At 44.6% G+C, this 19,613-nt stretch overlaps 1 protein-coding gene across 3 annotated transcripts in view; it reads right to left on the bottom strand.

Annotated features, from left to right (window-relative positions):
* Positions 1-19,613, bottom strand: part of LOC118779168 (voltage-dependent L-type calcium channel subunit alpha-1D-like) — a 66,461-nt gene that overhangs the window by 12,626 nt on the left and 34,222 nt on the right. Inside the window, exons 11-34 of one of the 3 annotated variants that reach the window (XM_036531128.1) lie at positions 19,523-19,549; positions 18,512-18,672; positions 18,083-18,308; positions 17,703-17,910; positions 17,340-17,460; positions 17,073-17,187; positions 16,191-16,239; positions 15,960-16,008; positions 15,738-15,867; positions 15,089-15,218; positions 14,248-14,307; positions 12,608-12,714; positions 12,239-12,326; positions 11,730-11,837; positions 11,597-11,649; positions 11,356-11,502; positions 10,895-11,096; positions 10,321-10,479; positions 9,793-9,903; positions 8,087-8,170; positions 7,160-7,171; positions 3,546-3,578; positions 2,495-2,623; positions 1,743-1,808 (exon numbers count right to left, since the gene is read on the bottom strand). In XM_036531128.1, coding sequence (XP_036387021.1) covers positions 1,743-1,808; positions 2,495-2,623; positions 3,546-3,578; positions 7,160-7,171; positions 8,087-8,170; positions 9,793-9,903; positions 10,321-10,479; positions 10,895-11,096; positions 11,356-11,502; positions 11,597-11,649; positions 11,730-11,837; positions 12,239-12,326; positions 12,608-12,714; positions 14,248-14,307; positions 15,089-15,218; positions 15,738-15,867; positions 15,960-16,008; positions 16,191-16,239; positions 17,073-17,187; positions 17,340-17,460; positions 17,703-17,910; positions 18,083-18,308; positions 18,512-18,672; positions 19,523-19,549 — 2,575 coding nt within the window. The remainder of the gene's footprint in view (positions 1-1,742; positions 1,809-2,494; positions 2,624-3,545; positions 3,579-7,159; positions 7,172-8,086; positions 8,171-9,792; positions 9,904-10,320; positions 10,480-10,894; positions 11,097-11,355; positions 11,503-11,596; positions 11,650-11,729; positions 11,838-12,238; positions 12,327-12,607; positions 12,715-14,247; positions 14,308-15,088; positions 15,219-15,737; positions 15,868-15,959; positions 16,009-16,190; positions 16,240-17,072; positions 17,188-17,339; positions 17,461-17,702; positions 17,911-18,082; positions 18,309-18,511; positions 18,673-19,522; positions 19,550-19,613) is intronic. The other 2 variants (XM_036531127.1, XM_036531126.1) reach the window with 2 other exon arrangements.

The following is a 19,613-nucleotide window of genomic DNA, read 5'->3' as shown; positions in this document are numbered from 1 at the left end:
AACACACACACCATGCACTCTATCATCAACACAGATAACACACACACCATGCACTCTATCATCAACACAGATAACACACACACCGTGCACTCTATCATCAACACAGATAACACACACACACCGTGTACTCCATCATCAACACAGATAACACACACAGCGTGCACTCTATCATCAACACAGATAACACACACACACCATGCACTCTATCATCAACACAGGTAACACACACACCATGCACTCTATCATCAACACAGATAACACACACACCATGCACTCTATCATCAACACAGATAACACACACACCATGCACTCTATCATCAACACAGGTAACACACACACACCGTGCACTCCATCATCAACACAGATAACACACACACCATGCACTCCATCATCAACACAGGTAACACACACCGTGCACTCTATCATCAACACAGGTAACACACACACTGTGCACTCCATCATCAACACAGATAACACACACACCATGCACTCCATCATCAACACAGATAACACACACACCATGCACTCTATCATCAACACAGATAACACACACCGTGCACTCTATCATCAACACAGATAACACACACCGTGCGCTCCATCATCAACACAGATAACACACACACCATGCACTCTATCATCAACACAGATAACACACACACCATGCACTCTATCATCAACACAGATAACACACACACCGTGCACTCTATCATCAACACAGATAACACACACACCATGCACTCTATCATCAACACAGATAACACACACACCGTGCACTCTATCATCAACACAGATAACACACACACACCGTGTACTCCATCATCAACACAGATAACACACACAGCGTGCACTCTATCATCAACACAGATAACACACACACACCATGCACTCTATCATCAACACAGATAACACACACACCATGCACTCTATCATCAACACAGATAACACACACACCATGCACTCCATCATCAACACAGATAACACACACACCGTGCACTCTATCATCAACACAGATAACACACACACCATGCACTCTATCATCAACACAGATAACACACACACCATGCACTCTATCATCAACATAGATAACACACACACACCATACACTCTATCATCAACACAGATAACACACACCATGCACTCTATCATCAACACAGATAACACACACACCATGCACTCTATCATCAACACAGATAACACACACCGTGCACTCTATCATCAACACAGATAACACACACACCATGCACTCCATCATCAACACAGGTAACACACACCATGCACTCTATCATCAACACAGGTAACACACACACCGTGCACTCCATCATCAACACAGATAACACACACACCATGCACTCCATCATCAACACAGATAACACACACACCGTGCACTCCATCATCAACACAGATAACACACACCGTGCACTCTATCATCAACACAGATAACACACACCATGCACTCTATCACCAACACAGATAACACACACCGTGCACTCCATCATCAACACAGATAACACACACCGTGCACTCCATCATCAACACAGATAACACACACACCGTGCACTCCATCATCAACACAGATAACACACACCGTGCACTCCATCATCAACACAGATAACATACACCGTGCACTCCATCATCAACACAGATAACACACACCATGCACTCTATCATCAACAGCTCACTGAGTAGTTCTGCTCAGATGCTTCACTTCAAAACTGGGTGACATATTATGGAGCTGAGCTCACCTGCATCCCGATAACAGCGTAGATGAAGAACAACATGGCTATCAAAAGTGCAACGTATGGCAGAGCCTGAAGGACACACAGAATGCACATCAGAAACAATGTTTTCCAAATTATTCTATTAAACCATTCATTTACACCTCTGGGAATGAGATTAGAACCTATTACGCAGCATAGGTAGGAATGTGATCATGGTGATTTGAGGAGCGCTCTGATCTGACCTGCAAAGCAGCAAAACACTTGTATGTACGTATGTATGTATGTATGTATGTATCTATCTATCTATCTATCTATCTATCTATCTATCTATCTATCTATCACTGACTTAAAATTTGAATCCAGTGATTTTGCCTTTAGCTGCTTCACCTATCAGATGATTGCAGCTTATGTTTCTTGTTACTGGTGCACTGTTAGTGAGTTAGAGAGAACAGTGTGGAACAGTAAGGCAGACAGAGAGCTGCCCCAGAGTTCAGTGTGCAGTGCAGCTGTGACACACTGGATATTGCCATACTGGATGAACCACACAGTAGTTGATTCTCACATTGTTTAAGGCCCAGGTCATTTTAATTAGCAATTTTAATGGTTGAATCCTGAAAACGAAAAGGCTACCTTAAGTGGCTAGTAGGCAGGTTATGGAAACTTCAAACAGATAACTCACTGAACTGATTTGATCTTTTTGTTGTCTACAGGGTAACATCAGTAATGTCTGTCCAAACATATGACCTCCTGTGATGTCAGGAATGAGTGTGTCTCACCTGGAAAGACTTGATGAACGTCCACAGCAGAGTCCGGATGCCCTCGCCCCTGCTCAGGAGCTTGACCAATCTCATGACTCGGAACAAGCGGAAGAACGTGATAGAGATCCTGGCGCTGTCCTCTGTGTTCTGAAAAGAGTGGGTTGGAGTCAGCGCATAAGCTCCAGTAGACATGCTCTGAGCGCCGGCAGTGCTTTAACAGTGAGTGGCCAGCAGGGGGAGCGTGTGAGCCATGGCACGACTCATGTCCTGGCAGGCCTCTCAGATGCAGACCTAATTTGACTGAAAAGGTCTCTGCTTTTTTAAAGGCACCGGATACACATGAACAAATATGCATGAAAAGGAGTTTCACAGTCATCTAAAATTTCTCTCACAAGCTGACTGTGATTCACTTCTCTGTGACAGCACTTCCAGGTTCCACCCATAGGGGGCGTTTCACAGACCCTGATTAGCTCCAATATGGGACCAAAATCAGCCAGCTGTAGGAGACAACAGTAACACATAAATTTGGTCCTGAACAAAGCTAAACCAGGGTTGTAAATGAAGACCCTGCAGTGCTGTGAAAAAATGGGGGGGTAAGGAGAAATATTTAGAGTGATTCCAGCGTCCCAGCTCCTTCATGCAGGGCATGCCTTTAGCTCATGTGTGGCTATGGAGCAGATTTTTAAAGCACTGCCAGGTCTACTGCTCGATCTGTGGGAGGGGGAAAGAGGTGGGGGGCATGCTGGAAGACTTGGCCATACTTGACTGAGTGTCCCAGTGCAAGCATGGCTCCGTTTGCGCTGAGAGAAGGCATGCGCTGTTACAGCAGCACCCTGCACCCACCCACTGACAGGCGTTTGTGTGACACTCTCCTTCCAAACCAAAAAACACTACAGAGCCTAAAACGTGGAAGGCAGACAAAACAAGAAAACATCAAACTGAAACCCAAACAGGTGAGGAGGTAACAGGTAACATGTTTCAGATAGAAAACAAACGAGAAAAAAAAAAAACTGAAAGCAAAGTCGAGGCGGGGCAGGGCGTGGCCCCCGGAATGGGCGGAGTATCTTACCCCAGACTCATCCACCTGGGGAGCCTCTGTGGGCTTTAAAATCACAAGAGCTGCATTAATGACTAACACACAATGTTTCTCCAAAGTAGTGACTATCACACAGCGTATCACAAGGATTCTTGAGACATTAAAGACGAACTACCAACAAGGCCTCTGTCACAAGGCCTCTGTAAAAGGCTGTCATGTATAGGCTATCATGAGAAAATTATCAAAGCTCTTCTGTAAAGTTAATGACTTACAAACAACACTACCACAATGTGTCTATAATGTCAAAGACTGTACATCCCAGCTAACATGCAACATTGTCTAAATGTTCCTGTGATATTAATAATCGGCACATGTCCCTGCTGACACAGCATTGTTTCTGTTGGTAAGAACTGTTATGTTTCTGTGACACAGAGGACAGGACATCCCAGCTAACACACAACGTTGCTGCGATGTTTCAGGACAGGACACACAATGAGTTGGAGACAAGGCTGAATCTGCTGGGCCAGAGGATGCATGCTCTGTCCTGGAGTCTCCTGCTCTCCAGCCAAGTGCATCCACTGACCTCCCAGAGTGTACAGGAAAGGCCAGCTCTCCTATGTACCAGAGGGCTGGGAGCCAGGTAAAGCAGCACAAAACCTTGGGCTGTCTGCGGAAACTGTGAGGCAGGAAGAGATATGACCACTGCAGAATGGTGGAAGGGGCTCCACTGTGGAGCTACACAGTCCTGGGGTCAGCTTGGGAACACCTGGGTCACTCCTGACTGAGGGGGGTCACTGTATTGAGGTCAGCCCTCACACACCTAGTTGACTCCTGATTGAGCGAATCACTGTACTGAGGTCAGCTCAGGAACACTTGGGTCACTCCTGGCATTATCGCTGTAAACAACCCACATCTAAATCAGCTTAAACTAAAACAGACCAATTAAGGTTTAACAGTAAAGAAAAGGCAGATCTGACTCCAAAGACACAGAGAAAAGGCTACTGAACTATCCACCATTTTTTAAATACCCTAACAGAAAAGAGCATAGCTACATCTTAGCATTCCACTATGTCCCTGTTCACAGCACACCCTTAAGGGATGACATGTAAATGAGCAGAAAGAAAAAATAATGTATAAGTGTCTTAATGTGGTAGAATCTCCAGGAAACCTACAGTAGCCATAGCGTTAATGAGACATGCTTCAGCTTAAACATGGTGCACACAAGCACTCCACACAAGACTCCAAGTAGGAGCTTCTTTCAGTCTGTACTGGAGCAACCCATGCATTTCAGAAAGAAAGAGACAGAGAGAGAGGGGGGGGGGGGGGGAGAGAGAGAGAGAGGGAAAGAAAGAGATGGAAGGAGAGAGACTGGGAGAAAGAGACAGAGAAATAGAGGGAGGCTGAGAGGGGGGGGAGAGAAAGAGAGAGAGGCAGCCGGCTGGTAGTGAGGATCATGCACCTGACTGCAGTTTACACACCTGCTCCCTACACTCCAGCTCCTCTGTGCTTAAGGAGCTTACTACAGGAGACAGGACAGAAAGCACACACAATCATTCAGATTAAACCTGGGAAAACCAACACTCATAAACACTGAAAATCTGTTAGAGAGGACCCTGAGAAGTGCCCCAGAGAAGATGTGAGGGAGCGCAATATCTGACTAACCCTCAGCCCAGAACTCTGGAGAGGGCAGAGTGCAGCTCCATCGCAGGCTGTTTCAGCCCTAAAAAAAGCCACACCCACCTCCTTTTGGCTCTGATCTGTGCTGCCCTATGACTGGATATTCAACCAGCTACCCTGTGATTGGATATTCAGCCTGCAACCCTGTGTGTGTTTTGTCATTCAGCCAGGTATGTTGTCATTATATAGTCAGCATGGTACCCTATGATTGGTTATTCCATCTGCTACCCTGTGTGTGATTGGTTATTCAGTCAGTCACGTTAAACACACATGTAGTGTATCTTCATGCAGGCAGCCCTGAGCCCCAGAGGCATTCTGCCTGGTAGTGAAGATAGAGGAAGTGACAGAAAGAGAGATGGGTCAAAGTTCACACAGTTCTGAAACTGGACTGACCGGAGGGGCATGGAGTGGGTGACCCAGCGCCATCTGCAGGCCATCGCCGGGGGGTTGGGGGTGGGGGGGAGGATGTTAGGGGTGGGATGCTGACCTCATAATTCACACACATACATACACACACGCACACACATACATACACACACGCACACACATGCACAGACACACATGCACTCATACTTTTTACATAAGCACACACACAGAGACATGCGGTGACAGGGAGGACCACACAGACGTACCACAGTATGGAGGTCGCAGCCCAGAGCAAGGCAAAGCTACTATGGAGTGCGCCCTCAAGGAGTGTTGTGATCATAGATATAGAATGAGGGTATGGGTTCACTAAAGACAGTGGCCTGGAATTAAAAATGCAGAAATGCACCTGTTTTGATACACCTGCTCTCATAATTCTATATCTATGACTGTGAAGAAGAGTAGCATACAGTGAAACAGTGCTATAGATCACAGGGTCTTTTACATCATCATTCTGAACTTAGCAGAGCCACTTCCTCAGCTTCCTAAAGTTAATTATGACATAGTAATCACAACTCTATGACATAAATGGACTGAAAGACCCTGTGATATAATCATGAAATCACAAGATCTTTGTCACATGCACACACAGGAAGGCAAACACAGGCACACACACAACATGCATACATACACACACACACACACACACACACACACACACACACACGCATACATACACACACACACACACACACACACACACATACACAAATCTGCACATACAGGCACTCACACAGGCAACCACACAAAACGGCCAGTGAAGTTCAGAAAGTGATACATGAAAACAAAGCCACTTCACTTCAGAGCACTAGGAACCACTACTGTGCGCTCACACAATGGTCTCTCAGTGTTTTTGTGGCTTTCAGCAGAAACCCTGAGACAACCTTGTGTGAACTGCGGTGTGCAGTGATCTATAAACAGCATGCTTTATTCTTAATGGTGTGTGTATGTTTTGTAATCTTTGCACAGAAACTACATTTTGGACAACCACACATCATAAAATGAACTCCAATAAAATGGTACCATTAGGATATCATGTCAGTCCATGTGTGTGTGTGTGTGTGTATATCGTGAACGTTTATGGTGTAGAGTTAACATGTTTCATCTTGTGTTAAATACTAGCACACCAGGGAGCATGTATTAAGCCATGTTTGAGTCAGATTAGTTACCATTTTACTCTGTCTTTATAAACACACACAGACCTTATACTCCAACTGTGACTCAAGCGTAGCCTGTTTCCATTTTACAACTGATCACCACTGGTAGACAGAGACACATTTCACCTCCCTTTCTGGAATGTCCTAATCTCCTTAACAGCAGTGTACTACAATCTCTTTAATAGACTAATAGTAAGTCTTTTACTCTTTTAAAATAATAAGTTCAGTTTAATAAGTAATAATAATAATAATAAGTTCAAGATAATATGCTATTGGGTTAACAATGTATTTCTTAATGTGTGGAGTGTAAACATTTTTCAGAAATACTGAAAGAGTATTATTGTAGAGAAGACCAGAGCAAAGCAAGGAAATTGTATTTGTTATACTTGCCTCTACAAGTTTCTAGGAAACAGAATGAACAAAAGAAAAAAATTAGAAAAACTATACAGAACTTGACGGATCTCACGTGTAACCAATCAGACTGCACCCACATGACCATAAAGATCACAACGTATGATTGCACATGTCACATGTGTAATCGCACACATCATACACGTGTCTGCAGAGGTGACACGCGTTAATGCAGAGTTTGCTTAACGTCCCTCTGTGAACCAGAATCTGTTTTTCACAGCGTTGTGCTTAAGACATAAACTTGCACGTACAACAGAGACGATGTGTTGACATAACACAAGAGACATGACACAAGAGTACAGAAACCAACAGTTAATCCTGATGGCACTTCATTAGAACTGAAATTGATTAATTCTGCATTAAAATATACACATTATCTCTGCTTATCCTCATGTCCAGAGATGTGTATGTGTGTTTGGGGATATGAGACAGAGAAAGAGAATATCTGTGTGTATGTGTGTTTGTGTGTGCGTGTGTATGTGTGTGCAAGTATCCATGTATATGTGTATGCATATACTTGACAAACTATAGCTTCCTATTGTATGATTTTGTTATTAAAATATGCACAAACACTTTTCTAGAGAACAGAACATAAAAATACATGGTTAAAAATCAGTCTTGCAATAAACCCCCGGTGTCTGCACATAGTGATGAATTTAAGCATAATTTCATGTACCGAAACAGTTTAATGAAAACACATTCATATTGTGCTGCAGGCCACATATCACTTTGATAATCATCTGGACAGTAATTCATAATGATGACTCTGACAGATGTGTGATGCCGTCTGGATAATGTCATACTGACAGGAGAACCCGATGCAGTCTGGTTGGGTGGGGCCTAACACACATCGTTATTGCAAGACCCCCATCCCAGAGAGGGAGACAAAGAAACAGCACTACTTACATTGACTTCAGTGATGGCAATGTCCACGACGCTACCAACAACAATCAGGGCATCAAAAGTGTTCCACGCATCAGTGAAGTAGTGCTTTTAATGCACGCATCCAGGCGTAGGAGACAGGGAAACAGGAAGGAGAAAGAGAAAGAGAGAGCCAGAGGGAAACAGTAAGGCAGAGGAGGACAGAGAGGGGGACAGAGCAGGAGAGAGGGAGGGAGGGAAAGGAAGGAAGAGAAAAGTGGAGAGGTTAAGACACAAGAAATTCTAGTAAAGCTCAGTGGCACAGCTCAGCTCAGCGAGACAGAAGACAGGAAGAACCAGGCTGCTGACTCCAGGGGAGAGGACAGGCAGGGCAGGGTGAGGCATTGTGTACTCACATCAATCTCACTGAGGACGATGTCTACTATGCTGCCAATGACCACCAAAGCATCAAACACATTCCAGGCGTCCCCAAAATAGCCCTATATAAAGGCCGAGGGGGGTTAGCAGCAAATCAAATGGACAATATGAGAATGAATGTGAGAGAATAATTATGTTTATCTCCCACGTCACACAAACAGAGGTGTCTACACACTGCAAACCCATCACTGCATTCCAAGCATCACAAGTACCAGCAAGTACAAAAAACTAGCCTGGCAACAGCTCAACTGTGGAAAACAGGTAAGGTGAACCAGCCAGATTCCATATATATGGTGGAAAAGGGTATAATGAACCAAATTGATTTCATCTCTACAGTGGAAAAGGGGTATAATGAGCCAGTCTGGTTCCAGCTCCCCAGTGGAAAAGGTCTATAACTGAAAGAGACACTAAATCACTCATCATGCTGCATGTTGTAGTTCAGCCAGTGAGAAGAGTGAGAAAATGAAATGCAGGAGTCTCTGCAGTCAACTGCACCCCACTCAGGCCCCACACCCCACCCAAGCACAGCAGCTTACCAGCATCCTGTCCTTCTTTTGGACAAACAGCTGTTGTGAAATAGCCAAACTGTCTATCAGCAATACCTCTTTCCCTTAGCACTGTTATGACAAAGTGAACTAGGGGTGGCTGTTCCAGGTACATTTAGTACTTTAATGATCAAAGGGAACAGGAACAAGCAACTGAGTATTCATCAGAAAAACTAAACCTAAACTAAACATTCTGGAATTAACAGGCCCACAAAGGTTAATTATTATGTATAAATGATAATGTACATTTACAGAATAAATATTCATTCATTTATTTTATTTATATATTCACACATTACAAAAGGGCCTTGTCAGGCTATTGTTAAAATGTGAAAATATTTTTCATCCGATCATTCGAAGAGGCAAACTCTACAAATAAACAAAGAAATATGGTACACGTTACATAACCTGCTGCAAGTGACAGCATCAGCATCAATCGTGGCAACAGACCAATTAAGTGTTATCTTACCTCTCTCATCACACACACCACATATTTGTCATTAATTGAAATACGTCACATGAGCCACATATCCATCAACACTCAGGCTGCTCAGATTCTCAGTGTTGGAACTGACGAAGAAATCACATTGGGGTCAGTATTCTGTGCTGGCCAAACCATGTGTATCTGCCCTCTGATCCTGGTTCAGGTCAGGAAAAGGTATACCCCAGGAATGTGTCTAATAGCTGTTTGTATTCTCATCCTGGATTAGGTTAAAAGAAGACACATCCTGTCTGATAGTGTGAGTTTCAGATGAGCTGAGGACATACCCTGGGTTTGAAGGCTATCAGTTTGAGGACCATCTCCACGGTGAAAACAGCGGTGAAAACCATGTTGAGAATGTCCATTACATAGTTAAACAGTGGGGACTGGCCGTAATGCTGGTGAGAGAGCAAAGAAAACATTCTACAGAAACATATCTTACACAACAATATTTATTATTACAAGGTTATCTGAGATAAATAAATTCATTTTCTCATGAAGAGACCGTGTTTTTGGGAGGTAGGGCTTGTGGAATGACAAAGAACCTAGTGGTGGCACTTTCTGCTCTTAGTAACTGATACTCCATAAGAGTCGAAATGTTTCACTAAATACGCAGGGTTAGGATTGGAAATGGGGTTTTGGAAGCAAGACAACATTGCTGAGGTGGGGCTCATAGAACTACAGACAGCATTGTGGGGGTGTGACTTATGGAATCACAGAGAGCATAGTTGGGGGTGGGGTTTGTGGGAAAACTGAGTCCCAGACACTGTTGGAGCTTGTGGAACTGCAGAGGCACTGTCCAGGGTGGGACTTACCTGCACAGCCAGACAGACGGTGTTCAGCATGATGAGTACGAACATGATGTACTCGAAGCCTGTGGAGTTCACCACGTACCAGAACTTGTACTGATAGGGGTTCTTAGGGATATATCTCCGCAGTGGTCTCGCTTTCAGTGCATACTCCACACACTGGCGCTGAGGAAGAACAGACACACATGTTACACACATGCACACACACACACACACACAAACACACACACACACACACACACACACGCATACACGTGCATACACATACACACAGATACTGAGGAGCAGCACACATACTGTGTTATACACACACATGTGGGTACACACACACACACACACACACACACACACACATACATTGATGCTGAGGAGGAATGTGGACATTCCAGTTAAGTTACCCCAGGCATTACCAAAGTGCAGCTCTTGGGCTAAATGTGACCCTGGACAATGTTGCATATGGCCCCCCCACCAGCTGATCCACTAAAACCAACATTCAATTTAAACTCATGGAATGACACACAGGATCATGGTTATAGTGGTGTGGCGCTGATGAACACAGTCACAGTGGTGCAGTTCTGACCTGATTCTTGTCCAGCTCACAGTTCTTGTACTCTTTCTCTCCCTGCTCCTGGAAGGTAACAATAACGAAACCCACGAAGATGTTCATCATGAAGAAGGCGATGATGATAATATAGATGATGAAGAAGATGGAGATCTCTACTCGGTAGTTATAGATGGGGCCCATGTTCTCACGGTTGGAGTCAATGGCCTTATACAGCAGCCTGCGCAAAAGACATACAGAGCCAATCAGAAGGTTGAGACAGAGTGATATGGATACAGAGCCAATTAGAGGGCAGAGAGAGAGAGGGATAGGGATTGAAGAAACCCGAATCCTAACAGAGTCAGGTCATGATATACATCTAGTGGTAAGCAAGTCTGTGTACAGAGAAATTCAGTGCGTACAGAGTGGGTCAGTGTGTATAAAGTGGGCCAGTGTGCGTAAAAAGCTGCACAGTGCAGTCGGTACTCATGTAGCCTTACGCTGGCCAGCCCTCGAAAGTGGACACCGTGAACAGGGCCATCATGGCCATCAGCACATTGTCGAAGTTGAACTCGCTGTTGTGCCAAACTCGCTGCCGCACCACTGGCTGGTTCACATCTCCTTCCTTATACATAATGTAGGTCCCCCTGGTGAAAGGTCATATGAGCGCAGGTAAGAGACACCACCGAAGCCAAGGATACTGGCTGTGTTTGCCACGTGGAGGGAGAGAGACGGACTCACTTGCATTCCTCGGGACTGGACTTGGCCTCATCTGTGCAGCGGTAGAACTTCCCCTGTGACAAAGCCAAGCGCAGAGTGAGAGCAGGCCCGCATCCAGCTCACCTCAACCCCCGAACACTGCGCTGTAACGCACCTTGAACAGCTGCACTCCGATACAGGCGAACATGAACTGCAGCAGTGTGGTCACGATCATGATGTTCCCAATGGTTCTGATAGCTACAAAGACACACTGGACCACGTGCTGGAGAGAGATAACAGGTCAGAGGTCAAACGGGAACACTATAGACAAAGCAGAGGTCCAGGGGCAGGAGGGAGCAGGTGTTTTATAATGTAAATAATGTAAGACATAATCCACTGTGGAACATGTAATGTAAGACATAATCTAAAATACGATTAAAATGTATTTCCTATTTTTTATATTTTAACCTTATATGATCAAGTTTACTCCAATCTTATTTGTCTGGACAGGATTAAAACACTGTCTGTGTGGTATGCGCTCACACACAATGCATTCTCCTCGCAAGATGAAGAAAAGACAGTCTGGGGGAATATTTTTACAGCATTTTTTCAGTTTCATAAGAAAAAGAGGGAGGAGGTGGAAAAGTGAGGAGGAGGAGGAAGAGGAAGAGGGAGAGGAAGCACCTTGAGGCCTTTGGCTCGGTTGATGGCTCTTAGAGGCCTGAGCACTCGCAGCACTCTCAGAATCTTCACCACTGAGATCGCAGAAGACCTGCACACCAAACACAGAATCAGCGCCATACACACACACACACACACACACACACACACACACACACACACACACACACACACACACACACACACAAACACACACACACACACACACACACACACACAAACAGACACACACTCTCACTCACTATGCAGGGAAGGAATGCATCTAGGGGGCAGGGTATATAAGGGCGCAGGGTTTATCCTGGGGGCAGGATGTACCTAGGGGGGTGGGGTATATCTAGTAAGTGGGGTATATGGTATTCAGCATATACTCACTGAATTCCAAAAGACACCAGAGACACTCCCACCACCAGCAGATCCAGAAGGTTGAAGTAGTTTCTGCAGAACGCACCCTTGTGGAGGAAAGCTCCGTATGTGGTCATCTGTGGAAGGGCACGAGGACATTAGAGCTCTTTCTAGAACTTTACTGCCCATGTTACAAGTCATTCTCATAGACACCAGCACAGCATACAAACTCCCAAAGATACCTGTCTTCTTAGTGGGAAACTTCACTTCACTGCAACTCAGTGCAATGAAGGCTGGATGCTTCAGCAACGCTGCTAAACCATGTGGCTGATTTCCCATGAATGCAGTAGTAAGCAATTTATTTTGCAATCTGCTATTCAAAGCGAGGGCCACGGCAATAAAACATGCAGTTTGTTGCCGAGTTAATGTGCTAACACCGGAGCGATAGCAATCAAAAAACAAACGTCTTACTGTCACATTCATGTCTGCCACAGAGTCACATTCCCTTCAGTCAGATACCCGCACCTCCACCCCAACCCCAACCCCCAAAAAACCAGCAGGCAGAGAAGAAATGAGCAAAAAGGCAAATTGTATAAATAATAAAAGAAAAAGGATTCAGTAGATAAGTGCATGTAAATTCTCTGGGCTGTAGAGACTCTTTAGCAAGACAAGGAGTTTTCCCTCAGACAGAGGACACTGATTGTGTTTCAATGCAACATGACCGGATCCACTAAGGAGACTCTACTGATGCCTCTTTGAAATAACACACATTATTTATATGCACTCACCAGCTCAGGGAAAGCAGAGTACACCATGTCAGATTCCTAACAGGACATGGCCTTTTGCCCCCTCTTTTACTTCTAAGTAAGGTCAGTAATGAGAAACGAGGGAAGCAGGTTCCCCAAAACAGCCCTAAGAACTCAACTGAAGTCGCAGCCAGTTGTGGTTTACGAACACTCTGTACTTTTTTTGCCCCCACAAAGTGTAGCTTTTTTCAGTTGAGTTCTTAAAGACAGCCACACAGTAGTGATGGGAGAGTGAGGCTTCATGAACCCCGAAATCAGGTGAGCTTCCAGTGTGCTGTCAATCACTGACTCGTTTGAACCAATCAAAAGACTCTGCCCTCTAAGGCAAAACAATCTGATTGATTCCAAGCAGAGAGTCATCAAAAATATATGAAAGCTCCACCCATTTCGGGGTTCATGAGGCCCCTCTCTTCCCTCACAGCCACACAGTTGTGTCAAGTCCAAACGGTTTGCTTGCCGCTGTGCTTTCAGACACTGCATGCCTCTGCTGAATGTGCTATGTGCTTTCACTCTGCTATGAGGAGAGAGAGAGAGAGCGCCCAAACGCGTTACACACTGAGTTTATTGGCATATTGCAGGCCTAATGATGAGGCGCTGATGATGTTTGAGGTTTAAAAGAGGTGCCATGGTAAAAGAAAAAAAAGAAGACAAGCCAGGTTCCATTGAGTGGCAGGTGAAACAGGAGGAAGATGCAGCAAGTCTCTGATTGTCAGAGAAGGGTTACCTTCAACACGATCTCAAATGTGAACATGCTAGTGAAGACATAATCTGCATAGCCTAGGACCTGGAAGGTAACAAGACGGTTACAGTGTTACTGCACCGGCACTCACATCACAGCACAGAGGCACGGAACACAGCATTTACCTTTAACAGGATCTCAACAGTAAAGATTGCCGTGAACGCATAGTCTAGGTAACCAAGTATCTGCAAAAGCAACATACAAGTTTAACAGAAACACAACAGCATATCAGAGAGAAACAGCCGCTGTAGACTTTCACAGGAAACAAAGGGAACATGGGGACTGTACTTTTGTTTCCCAGTTATAGAATATGCCTTCACTGCTTTCTTTGTACTAATTTCTAATTTCAGACTCTATCTGAAATAATTGTAGACTTCTACCAATTTTCTTTGTTCCTTTCCTGAAAATATAGGGTCACCAGCTAGTGTACAGACAGATGTTCCCCCTCCTGGTTTACTTTTAAATAATGAAATACATCTTCTGCTTTCAAAAACAAAATGGCAGTCATTACATACAGAAGCACAAAAATCCAGATTCATGTTCCATAAATGTGATGTCCTGGAATCTCTCTCATACACACACACGCGCACACGCACACACACACACACACACACACACAAACACACACACTTCTCATGATAAGGGCAGAGTCTAACATCTAACATCAGGGCAGTCTAAACACTTTTCTCACAGTAGTCTCATATTCAGAGAAAGTTGTACTCATAATACTGTAACATTCAGAGAGTGCTTTACACAAGATACTCTGTAACATTGCTGTACTCACAGTACTCACAATGCTTTACTCACATTAGACTAACATAAAGACAACCCTACATTAACATTTGGAGAACACTACACACATGATGCTTCAATATTCAGAGAATGATTTACTCATGTTACCATAACACTGAGAGCACGCTCTCATGACCCTCTAACGTTCAGGGAACGTCAGCACAATGTACTCACGATGTTGCGGGCAGAGAAGTTACGAATGGGGTCTTCGGCAGCAAGGGACACACTGCTCAGCATGATGAAGACGAGGATGAGGTTTGTGAAGATGTGATGGTTGATGAGCTTGTGACATCCCACCCGAATTCTGAAACACAAAACACACAGGCATGGGCACAGACAATACAGCTGACACTATCTTATTCTGAAGCCTACTGGTATGTGAAGAAATATAAAATCTAGACATAATGTACGTTTTAGTCATAAGTTTAAACTATTCATAAAAGTGGGGGAAATAATGTGTTAGAATTTGAGTAGGTGCAGATGGAGATTTGGATTTATGTCAAAAATGTTATGTTTTTTTCCAGGGAAACCAAATAACAGACACAACCCTTTAGAACTCAAATTAAAAGTTTTGTATCTGCCATTATTATAGCTAAAAGTGCTCTGATTTGTGCTCTGATTTCATTATAAACACTCTTGAAGGGGTGTGGTCTACAACAGAACATTTCTAATCAGCACAGGAAAGCAGACTGCACCAAAACCTCCAGGAGGTTGCTACACAGAGGGAAGAAGGAATGCATTAGCTAAATTTCTAGTCATCATAGACTGTGCTTTTACATTCACTGGAACAGACTGTGAGATGTAAATGAAAACTGGCACTCACGGGTTGGTGCTGCTGAAGATGAAGAAGGCACTGCCCTCTGGGATAGGTATGATCTTCTCCTTCTTCACCAGCTCAGATATCTGTGGCCGGGGTCCAGATGGAACATCTGGCTCATCCTCATCTTCCTCCCCTGCAGGGAAAACATAGAACCTGCCATTAGCACCATACTGGCACTAAAACGCTCATCCCCACACTGCAGGTATGGTATTCTCCACTGTCTACCTGGAATATCAGCATAGGGGTCCTTCTCGTCTTCCTCATCAACAGGAACCTGCATGACAAAGCATGAGACATGTCACATGACACTTCAGAGCAGTCTGGTCACATATGTGGCAGTCATGTGACAATTCAGGACTGGCAGAGCTGCACCTTTCATGCTCAGCTGATCAGGTGAAAGGTCACGGTCAGTACACTCAGTGACGCACTGATGGAGATAGCACAGTGCGAGCTTACCTTTGTGTCTCTGTCTATTTTCTCATCGTCCTTTTTATCTCCTCCACTTCTGAAAAGCAGAAGAAACAGACATGCTTAAGGAGAAGCACACACATTCAGGCATGTTTACAAAGATGGACACACACAGGTATGTTTAAAGTGAGAAAAAACAGAGAGATTTATGTTGCTGACCATTTTTCAAGACCACAAACAAATATTTCACATTTTTACTATTAACAAAAAATTCTGACAGAACCTGTGGTATCCATTTCTATAAATGGAATTAAAGGTTAAGTTCAGTATTAGGTAAAAGAAAATTTCTCACTGACACAGGAAAGTATATACAGTCATGCGCCGCTTAACGTCCATTGGGGCAATGTCCGTTCGCATATACATCCGTAGTCCCATAAGGTTATAATAAAGTTTAAAAATCCCGATCGCAGAACGGGACGTAGTGGACATTACTGGACGTAGTGAAGGCAACACTTCCCGCAAACAACATGTGTATCTCATGTCTCATGGAAATAAAGTGATTGCGCTGCCAGGCGTATAATGGTACAGTGTGTTAATGTGTATTATGTTTAGTATTGTACAGTATTAACCAACTTAACCCATATATTACAGTGTACTTTACCAGATACATTACTTGAAATACAGTACGATACTGTATGTTTACAGTGTCTTGGCTACAGTAGTCTACTCCATATAGGTTTGCTAAGTATATAGTATGGTGTTCGCACAATGTCCAAATCACATAACGTCCTATTTCATAGAACGTATTGTGGACGTTAAGCAGCGCATGACTGTATTCAGATTGTCCCACTGGCTTGGTATTGATTAGAGATATTGATTAGCTGTCAGGTATTATTATTGGTTGGTATTAATTAGAAATTTTGAAATTACCTTGCATTCTTTTTCTTCTCCTTCTCCTCCGCCTCTTCCTGCTGAGCTGTGTTCAGACTCTCAGCATCTGCCAGGTTATCCACAGCGATGGCCAAGAACACATTCAGCAGGATATCTGATCACAGCAGCTTTTTAAGGAAAACCATTCACATGCTGCTTATTTACTATACTACGCCTAACACTTTGAACAGTGCTACTGCACAGCACAGTATTAGCACAGAGAGACAGAGGGACAGAGTGCAGCCCGAAGGTGTGTGAAAAGGATACAGTTTCCACAGATGAAGAGGATGATGAAGTAGATGCAGACGATCATTCCTGAAGAGGAGGGGCCGCCATAAGCCATGATACCGTCATACATGACCGCGTTCCAGTCCTCACCTGTCAGAATCTGACCACAAACACACACACACACACACAACATCAGAATATGACCATGAACATGCTACTCTTCATAACCCTCCCAACCACAACCCACTCCCGTACAGTTTGAACTGAAGCCAGCAGTGTTTAACGGCACTGAAGTCTTTGACTGGTTCAGGACATTAAAGGATTTTTACCAGGTGCAATTTTAAGATACCACACTATATACCAAAGACCGCATAGCCCTCGGATATCTTTGGCTGAGCCCACCTGGAACACTGTGAGCAGTGCCTGGGGGAAGTTGTCAAAGGTGCTTCTCTTAGTCTGTGTCTCATCGAAGTTGAACTTCCCACCAAACACCTGCATGCCCAGCAGCGAGAAGATGATGATGAAGAGGAAGAGCAGCAGCAGCAGGGAGGCGATAGACTTCATGGAGTTCAGCAGCGAGGCGACAAGGTTGCTGAGAGACGCCCAGTGTCTGGAACAGAGCATGGGAATGGGAGAGTGCTGTGAGAGAGCCGCAACTGCTGATACAACCCCTGATGACCACCAGCATAAAAGTCTCTCCTCCACATCGTCAGACATAATTCTGCTAATAAAACATTACAGCATGAGATTCTGAGCTCCAGGCCTTCTCCCTTCAGACTTACCGTGTGACTTTGAATATTCTCAGCAGACGCACGCAGCGAAACACAGAGATGCCCAGCGGAGACATGATCTCCAGCTCCACCAGGATGGTCTCCGTGATCCCCCCACACACCACGAAGCAGTCGAAGCGGTTGAACAGTGATACAAAGTATGCCTGCAGACCCAAACTGTACATCTTCACCAGCATCTCACAAGTGAAAAGAGCCAGCAGGACCTTGTTAGCAACATCTGTGGGAGAAAACAGTAATTAGACATTAACCACATCATAAAATGCATCACCAAAATACACACAGCATACGCACCTCAACACAACACACTGACCACATTGTAAGCACCTCTACACAACACACCGACCACACGGTAACTACTTCTACACTATACACTGGCCACATCTGCACAATATCTTCAACGCACAGTGTCCTGTTCCTCACCCTGCACTTGTGTGAGCCAGTTCGGCTGGTTGTAATGCTCTGAGGAGATGGTGAGCGTGTTGAGGAACACCAGGATGATCACCAGCCAATAGAAAGTGACGGATTTCACAGCGAGTCTGCACTTCCTCCGACAGAACCTGTTCCAGCGACGCCAGCGCCGGCTGCAAGAGAAGGAAAGGACGTCATCGAGGCGGACAGCAAGAGATGAAGTCATCAGTCACTTCGTCAGTTTCACAACAGGAAGTGACGTCTGTATAGTCAACTCTGAAAGCAGGAAGTGATGTCAGTCAGCCAGTGTGTGGGGCCCGTGTCATAAACTATGACTTCGGTGTTGGAAATGGGGCAGGCGACACATGCAGGGAGACTCACACCATGTAAAGCCCCTCTCGCCCAATATGACAGACTGACGACACTCCTGGTATAGAGGGAGATCAGTTCTCTCACAGAGTGATCTACGTGTACACAGCTTCGTCACTTCACCGAGCCATTACAGTCAACGCCATGCAGGATGCCATGACTGCTGATGAAACCTGAATTTGAGTGTAGTGCTTGAGTTTGTAGTGCTGTTGTCAGAGAGCTAAATTGAAATTAGCAGGAGGCGGGTAGGGATGAGAATGCTCCTCTCTCAGCCTACTAACAGCTGCTGGCTAGAGGGTCAGAAGCCAGAGGACCAACCCAGTCCTCACAACACCCCATTCCATCATGGGGTTATGCACGTTCAAACACACACACCAAGAGCAGCTGTTATAGTCAGGTTCAAGCACACACACACGCACACACACACTCAGAGAAATTGTTTCAGACAGGATCAAAAACACACTCAGAGAGGCTTTCTGGTCAGGCCAGTTCTCTGTTGGAGAAGGTTGCTTTTCATTAATAAAAGCAACATAAACACAGCAAACAAAACACTACCACTCAAAGAGAAAAATCAGTGGTCCATGCAAAAACTTGAAAAGAATGATGCAGGCATTGACAATAACATGCACCCACAGGATAATCACCCCTACTGACCTGAACTTTGACTTTGAAATTTTTTGACTGTAAGAATCAAAGAATGAAACAGTTATAGACACTCACATCAGTGGAAACAGATGAAGCCCTT

This window comes from Megalops cyprinoides, chromosome 6 (assembly GCF_013368585.1).
Source record: "Megalops cyprinoides isolate fMegCyp1 chromosome 6, fMegCyp1.pri, whole genome shotgun sequence".
Taxonomy (NCBI): Eukaryota; Metazoa; Chordata; class Actinopteri; order Elopiformes; family Megalopidae; genus Megalops; species Megalops cyprinoides.
Note: the sequence above shows the minus strand (reverse complement) of the source record. Positions and strands in the feature narration are given on the sequence as shown.